The 8,129-nt window shown below is 52.1% G+C and overlaps 1 protein-coding gene across 1 annotated transcript; it reads left to right on the forward strand.

Moving 5' to 3' along the window:
* The first annotated feature begins 4,288 nt into the window (after positions 1-4,288).
* Positions 4,289-7,743, forward strand: crx (cone-rod homeobox). Its single transcript, XM_056284776.1, has 3 exons — positions 4,289-4,385; positions 6,468-6,619; positions 7,105-7,743. Exons 1-3 carry the CDS (start codon positions 4,289-4,291, stop codon positions 7,741-7,743), a joined length of 888 nt encoding a protein of 295 aa, XP_056140751.1.
* The last annotated feature ends 386 nt before the right edge of the window (positions 7,744-8,129 follow it).

Genomic DNA, 8,129 nt, shown 5'->3' on the forward strand with positions numbered 1-8,129 from the left:
CGATAAAAGCAAGTGGTGTCCACTGATTAGATGCGGTCTTTCTGCACTGTGAGGAGGGAAAACCCAGATGGTCACAAAGTCTGTGATGAATGACAGGTTGCTCCTTCACGTAAAAATAGATTTGGGGTTTAAAATGAAATTAGTTGCTTTAATTTAGAGGTTTGATGAAGGCAGGTCATCAATGACCCTCAAGACAAGGCCGGTATCCACTACGGGTGGAAGAAACTATCGATACACTCGAGTATCGCGATATTATCTCGTGCGACGGCGCATCGATTCTCAAACCCACTGTATCGATTCTCAAACCCGCTGTATCGATTCTCAAACCTCGCTGTATGTATTATCGAACCCACTATACCGTTTCTCGAACCCACTGTATCGATTCTCGAACTCACTGTATTGATGCTCGAACCCGCTGTACCGATCTCAAACCCGCTGCATCGATTCTCAAACCCGCTGTATCGGTTCTCAAAACCGCTATATCGATGCTCAAGCCCACTGAATCGACCGCCGAACCCGCTGTACCGATTCTCGCCCCCCCGCTGTATCGATTCTCGAACCCGCTGTATCGGTTATCAAGCCCGCTGTTTCGATTCTCGCCCCCCGCTGTGTTGATGCTCAACCCCACTGTATCGATGCTCACACCCGCTGTACCGATTCTCAAACCCCGCTGTACCGATTCTCGAACCCCGCTGTACCGATTCTCGAACCCCGCTGTACCGATTCTCGAACCCGCTGTACCGATTCTCAAACCCGCTGTTTCGAACCCACTGTATCGATTCTCAAACCCACTGTATCGGTTCTCAAACCCGCTGTATTGATGCTCAAACCCACTGTATCGATTCTCAAACCCGCTGTATCGATTCTTGATCGGTTACATGCCAAGGTTCGCGACAAACAGTTTGTGTTGTGTGTAACCCCACGACCGCTAGATAGCAGAGTTTGACTCTTCCACTCCAACGCAACAACGTAAACTGAGACAGGAAGTAGCGTAAGCACAAAGAACACGGGCCTACGAAACCGCGATATATCGCCTTTCTTACAGTATCGCGATATATCGCGACCCCTGTATCGTGATAGGTACCGCAACGCCAGATTCTCCCCGGTACACACCATGTGTGGACGACACAAAGGCTAGCCGATGAAGAGGAGGCGAATATAATCGTCGCACAAGGGGGAGAAAAAGCTCATTTTGACCGGTGTATGTTGTGCTTGGCGTAACTGAGTGACTGCAGCGTGGCACGGTGAGGGCTTGTGATGCGTTTCCTCTCAGACAACATGGAGCGCCACTCTTTTAACTCCTTTAAACCACCCGGTTTAGACATCTCGGACCGGGAGGGACGTGTGGTGTGCTGTTGGGGGTTGCGTCGAACTGCTGGTGGGGCACCTGGTTTGCTTAGAGGAGATTATTGCCGTGCGTGTGTCCGTGCACGCGCATGTTTGTGCGTGTGTGTGTGTGTGTGTCTGGTGAGTGATTGGGACTGACAGCAGCCTCTGTATTGCTGGCTGGCCTGCAGATTTAGCCGACCTGTTTTAGACACTCTAATCTGGATTAACTGTAGCAGTGTGTCAGTGGGGACGAGGGCTGGACCCTCCTCCACCCTCTGCCCCTTCACCTGCTTCTCCTCCTCCTCCATCCCCCACACCCCACCCTGTCCTTCCTCCCCCCCCCACCCTCCTTCTGCCGTTGTTGCCCTGTACCCATACACCATACCTATTTTCCGTTCACCTGATTTCCACCTGATCGCCCCGTGTGTCTTCTCCTTTGTCCACCTCTATGTTCCTCCCTCCCTCCCTCCCTCCCTCCCTCCCTCTCTCTCTCCCCCATGTTGTGCGTGTGTATTTTTCCAGGCCTAAATCTGCCCGTTTCAACCATGGCTTGCATGCGGTTTGGCCATAAAAGCTCTCACTTGTCTCGCTGTAGATGTTTGTTCCATGTCTCTCTTCTGTGCAGCCGAGGCGGGGGGGAGGGGGGTTGGGAGGTCGGCCGGGGATTACGAAGGCTCAGTCCTCTTTCCTACTCCCCCATTGGCTCCGGGGACTATCCGCCTCGCCGTGGGCCAGCGTGGTGCAGATATTGCCATCATCTGCAGAAACGCGGGTTTCCGTGTCTGCGCGCTCTTCGTCAGACGACGATACGTCTGATCGCGTGTCCCCGCTGCTCATCATCACACATCTAAAATAAAAAGAACAAAAACAACAACAAAAAAGTCGTCATCACCCGGTGCAAAGCCCAAACCCCAACATGAACTCTTTTTGGCTAAGGGTCAACACAACACCACAAAAACCACCTCATCTTTGAAAGTCTCTATAATAAAAGAGGCATAAATGGTGTTCAAATACTGTTTAAATCTACTCACTTACAATAAATAATGGTAAGATGTCATGGAAATTAAGCACACACACACACACACAGACACAGACACAGACACACACACACACACACACACACACACACACACACACACACGTCTCTCTCAGCAGTTGGACAGCTCCAGTCCAGAAACTGTTTGGTGGGTCTTGTAAGATCCTGAGTCCGGTCCAAGTTGGTGTGAGGTCGCCCTTCCTGTGCAGACCCCTGCAGGCTGGTGGAAGAGGAGGTGCTCTGTCAGCTGAGGAGGTCCTGCACGGACGCAGCGCAAGTCTCGCTGCTCTGAACCGGTCCACTCCGGTCCCCCCCCTCTCGTTTCCTCCCTCAGCTCTGCAGAAAAGACCCTTCTCAGAATTCGGCCGACTTTCTTGTCCCTCGCCGGTCCCGTCTGCACGCCACCGCCGGCCCGTCCGCCTGCCCCGTCCCGCCGTCCCTCTCCACCACCGGACTGAAGGGATTGCTCTGTCTTCCCCCTTTTATCTGGAGATTAGATACTTACTTTTCAGATAAAGCATATTATGATAAATCAAATGAGCTTTGTCGGTTTTGTGTGTTTGGGTGCGGGTTTGTGTGTCTACACAGTGTGTACTTGGGAGGTTATAGTAATCTGCCAGTCATTTGTCAAAGTATGAGCCTCCACACACACACACACACACACACATATATATATATATATATACACACGGTCCTCTGTGGAAGACTCAGAACGTATGGAAGAAAGGCAGAATAACAACAGTTTATAATAACAGTATATACTGGAGTCGGTGCACACACCGGGGCCCGGTCCCCTTTATTTCAGGCTACAGCCCGGTAGCTATTACCTGCACAGGGACCGTGACGTTCACCAAATAAGAAGCAGTTGTTAATAATGGTGTGCCGTGCTGCTTAAATTTAACATAGCGATAAAAAAAGCGAGACATTTTTGAAATCGTACACATGCTGATTTGATGGGCGGCCACGGCCACGTGGCTTTCCCTAGTTTATCTCATAATACTTTGTACGTTTCCTTGGACAGTTTTCATTTTCGTGTTTCAGCAATATTATTTCCTAATTTAAACAGGTTTGGGCTCCCCCTCCCCTCCCCCCCATATCCCCCATAATGAACTTGTGCAGTTTAGAGCCTGACGGAAAATATACTTTTCTTGTTAGCCTGGTGTATGTGGTCCCTTGCTGAGTGTAACCTGTCAGCTCCGCTCACCTCCAGTTTGCGTACAGGTGTGCAAACGCATGAGTGTGTGTGTGTGTGTGTCTGTGTGTGTGTGTGTGTCTGTGTGTGTGTGTGTGCATGCATGTGTGTGTGCGTGCTAGTGTGCATGCATGTGTGTGTGCATGCATGCGTGTGTTAGTGTGCATGCATGTGTGTGTGTGTGTGTGTGTGTGTGTGTGTGTGGGTGGTGGGAGTGGTTTTCTGGAGCCACTTGCCCCCCCCCCTCCCCCTTCTAATTAGCCGCGTCCGGCGTTAAAGAAACTGAGCGGAGCAGTCTCGGCAGAGGCTCTCCATGCTGTGCCAGGCGCGCCGGACGGAGCAGCGGAGGAACCCAGCGCGCGGCCACGCCACCCACTTCTTCAGCTCAACTCGGGCACGACGGCTCGAATGTTCAGTGCGGCGAACGCGTTGGTAAAAACGACCAGAGGCGACGGCGAGCGAGACCTGGGCCAGACTTAGAGACAGATAAGCCACTTTTATTGAGATATCGGCAGACAGGCGCGCCTTTTTCCTTTTTTTTACGCAGCAGGTGGAACCGCGCGTAAAGGGGCTCCGGCCGCGTGCGCGTCCCGGCAGACGAGACAGAGAGCGAGCGAGCGCGAGAGAGAGAGCGAGCGAGCGCGAGAGAGAGAGAGGGAGAGAGAGAGAGAGAGAGAGAGACACACACACACAGTCAGGGTTAGACAGGACTTTAAAAAGCCTGCGTAAGGATGATGTCCTACATAAAGCAACCCCATTACGCCATGAACGGGTTAAATCTGCCCGGGCCAGGAATGGACCTACTACACACCACGGTAGCGTACCCATGTGAGTATAAACGATAACTTCACTTATTTTTGGGGTCGGTTCGCGCGTTTGAACCTTTATCCGCCTGTCCCGTGTTGGCGCACGGCGCGCCGGCACTCGGCGCGCCGACCGTGCGTAACGCTGCGCTCGAACCAAGCTACAATGTTGCCGAAACGGTCTGTTGTGGATGTCTTGTGTTCCCGTCTGGATAACGATTAGCTCCATAATATAGAGGGATGACTGCTCTCCCTCGACTGACAAATGATGATGATGATGACGATGGTCGCCACCCGGACGCTGCTTGGCCTCCCCCCTCATCCTATATCTTATAATTCCCTATCATTTTTGTTATCCTGGGGGGTTTGTTTTGTTTTGGGTTTTTTTACACGGTTCGGGTCCTGGACTGTCCCGGTGGCGTCTGGACGCTGCTCGTATTCGTCATGCGTTTTACAATTCCGTGATAATTGTGTTGTCCTCTTTCAGTGTGAATTGTGTGCGTCTTGGGGGAGAGATCCCTCCTCTGCTGCGCTCCCTGAGCTTCATTCCTGTCTCCCTCCCTGTTAAAAGGGGTTTTTTTTTTAGGGAGTTGCTCCTTATCCGATGAGAGGGTCTGAGGACAGGATGTTGTGTTACTGTTAAGCCCACCGAGGCACATTTTGTATTTTGTGATACTGGGCTGCACAAATAAAACTGACTTGACTTGCACACGGTGTGGAATAACTCAGGACGGAGGTGGCCGTTAGAGGCCGCCTAACTAACGACGATCCGTTTAACATGGTTGTGAAGCGATAGGGACGTGATCCAACAACTGGTCAATTGTTGTTTGGTTATTCATCTGCAGTCATGTTGTTTCAGGCTTATTTCTTCTCCGGGCTGCAGAACGCGTACGCCGCTCCAGGCCTGCACGCTCCCAAGGTTCTGCAAACTCCTCCCTAAACGGGACATGAGGACAGCAGTGAGCGATAGGGACGTTTAACTGGGCCCGAGAGGTCACCGGTCCCGAAATAGGCCCAGCGAGCACATCCTGTCAGTCTAAATTAGCCACGTGCTGCCGGTTTGGACGACGTAAGCCAAGTCATAGCTCCCGAAGGGCTGTTTTGCAGGTGTGCGCAGCGGAAATATCGATAAGCACAGAGAGATATCGGAGTCTGAGTGGGAAAAGTGGGAACTCCTCTATAGCGGTCCCCCACCCAGGTGGGTTCCTCCTTCCTCTTGAGGTGCGCCGTGTGTTGGCGTGTCAGGTGTGTTAGTGTACCCTTGTCTTTGTCATTCGGAATCCCATTGTAACAGGGTTTTCACACACTCATCTTTAGTTAGACACTTTTAGAAAGCGATCCACCTTTCCTGCACCTCACAGAGTAATCACAGAGCACTAAAGTAGACCGTGGGGGGTCTTTCTGCATTTGAGATAAAAGAAAAGAAAAAGTACGAAAACCCTACTTGCGTAAAGACACTTAAACAAAAGAAGGACGTTTTGGGGGAATTACACACTTTCCACTTCTCCCACATTTTCTCAACTTTAGTTTCCTCGAGCCTCATGGAGAAGGTGATCCCATCACAAAAAGGGTGTAAATGATATCATACCAAACTGAGTGTTGATTTAACCCCGAGAGTGTTAATTTAACCCCGAGAGCGTACAAATGGATCCTGTCGTGTCCATTTGTACGCTCTCGGAGTTAACGCGACACTCGGCCGGGGTGTCTGGCTTAAGCCGTTCCTTTGTAATTGCTTTTCCCAGCAGCTCCCCTCAATATTCCAAATAAGCAACTTGCGTTAATGTTTGTAGGTGTCGCATGCGATGGACCAAAGAGGAGGTCGTCCCAGTTAAAAGTCATTTCTGTCCCAAATATAGTCACCAACTCTTCTTACGCCAAAAGGTGTTGACTTTTGGGCAGGCCCAAAACAAGTGGTAGCGACTGGCTTCCTGGGAGCTTCGGTCTCTCCAGCAGCTGGTGTGGTGAGACGTCCGAACGGGTGTGATGAAACATCTACCGAGACTCTCCCAGCCCGGCAGTTAGTGTGTTGTTATATGCAGCGCGCAGCTCTGAGGTCACCTATCTTCTTGCTAACGCGCTAACTCTGTACGTCTTTTTGAATTTGCAGCCACTCCCCGCAAGCAGCGTAGGGAGCGCACCACCTTCACCCGCACACAGCTGGACATCCTGGAGGCTCTCTTCTCCAAGACCCGCTACCCGGACATCTTCATGAGAGAGGAGGTGGCCCTCAAGATAAACCTGCCCGAGTCACGTGTTCAGGTACTGCAGGAGTGGCCGCCAAGATGGCCGCCGCCGAGTACAAGCACACTAGAGACTAGGCCTGCACCATGACGCATGACATGAAGTGTGGGATGACTCGATGTGGGTCATCTTCTTTGGCGGGGCTAAATGTGGCCTCTTGTGTGCTTCTACGTGATGATTTCACACAAGCAACCCCGCCTCTTCGTAGTAATGAAACTGCTGCACGCTATCCCTTATCTGTTCTCTGTTTGTCCGTTGTAAATGATTTTTCCCAGTATTCCATAACTGCAAGTGCACGTTAATAGTTCGTAACTAAGCTTTCTTATATTACGTGCTGACGGCTTTATCAATGCCCAGAACACAAAACATTAAAAACGTCGCTCATATTACAACACAGACAAACATCTGCCAAACACCATCATTGAGAGCACCACATGGTAGCTAAACTGGCTCGCCTGGTGTCTGTGTTTAAGACTTGTCGTTGTTTTGCCGTGTGTGTACAGGTATGGTTCAAAAACCGCCGTGCCAAGTGTCGTCAGCAGCAGCAGCAGAGCAGTGGCCAGTCCAAGCCCCGTCCGCCCAAGAAGAAGGCCTCCCCGGCCCAGGAGCCCAGCGCCCCCGACCCAGTGGCCAACCCTTCGGGCTCTTACAGCCCCTCTCCTGCCCCGTCCGGCCCCACTTTGGCTCCAAGCTCCAGCACCGGAAACACATCCGTGTCTATCTGGAGCCCGGCCATCTCTCCCCTTCCCGATCCCCTGGCCTCCTCCTCTGCTCCTTGCATGCAGCGGCCCTCGCCCTACCCCATGAGCTACGGCCAGCCCTCGGCCTACAGCCAGGGCTACGCCGGCACCACCTCCTACTTCACTGGCCTGGACTGCAGCGCCTACCTGTCGCCCATGCACACACAGCTGTCCGGCACCGGGGGTGCTCTCAGTCCCATCACTGTGCCCTCGATGGGGAGCTCCCTGAGCCAATCGCCAGCCTCACTATCCTCCCAGGGCTACGGCACCGCCTCCTCCCTGGGCTTCACCTCCGTCGACTGCCTGGACTACAAAGACCAGCAGGCCTGGAAGCTGGGTTTCACCACAATGGACTGTCTGGACCACAAAGACCAGAACTCCTGGAAGTTCCAGGTCCTCTAGAGAGACAGAGACAGAGCCAGCGAGAGAGAGAGAGAGAGAGAGAGAGAGAGAGAGGGGGGAAGAGAGAGAGAGCGAGAGAGGAAGAGAGAGAAAGAAAGAGAGGAAGAGAGGGAGAGAGAGAGAGAGAGAGAGAGAGAGAGAGAGAGAGAGAGAGAGAGAGAGAGAGAGAGAGAGAGAGAGAGAGAGAGAGAGAGAGAGAGAGAGAGGGGAAGAGAGAGAGAGCGAGAGAGGAAGAGAGAGAAAGAAAGAGAGGAAGAGAGGGAGAGAGAGAGAGAGATAGAGGAGGAAACGTGTTGTTTGCAAACCCTCTATGAGGAGTCTCAACTGTCAGGATGACTCCCACATATGTTAGGATGAGACGAATTTTGCCAGCGAACTTACCATCT

This window comes from Lampris incognitus, chromosome 8, assembly GCF_029633865.1.
Source record: "Lampris incognitus isolate fLamInc1 chromosome 8, fLamInc1.hap2, whole genome shotgun sequence".
NCBI classification, from domain to species: domain Eukaryota; kingdom Metazoa; phylum Chordata; class Actinopteri; order Lampriformes; family Lampridae; genus Lampris; species Lampris incognitus.

What these genes read in the sequence shown, in the direction of transcription:
- crx (XM_056284776.1), top strand. Translation starts at nt 4,289, where the DNA reads ATGATGTCCTACATAAAGCAACCCCATTACGCCATGAACGGGTTAAAT. An exon ending in CACCACGGTAGCGTACCCAT is followed by an intron (nt 4,386 to 6,467) that starts GTGAGTATAAAC and finishes TTGAATTTGCAG; the next exon opens with CCACTCCCCGCAAGCAGCGT. An exon ending in TGCCCGAGTCACGTGTTCAG is followed by an intron (nt 6,620 to 7,104) that starts GTACTGCAGGAG and finishes GTGTGTGTACAG; the next exon opens with GTATGGTTCAAAAACCGCCG.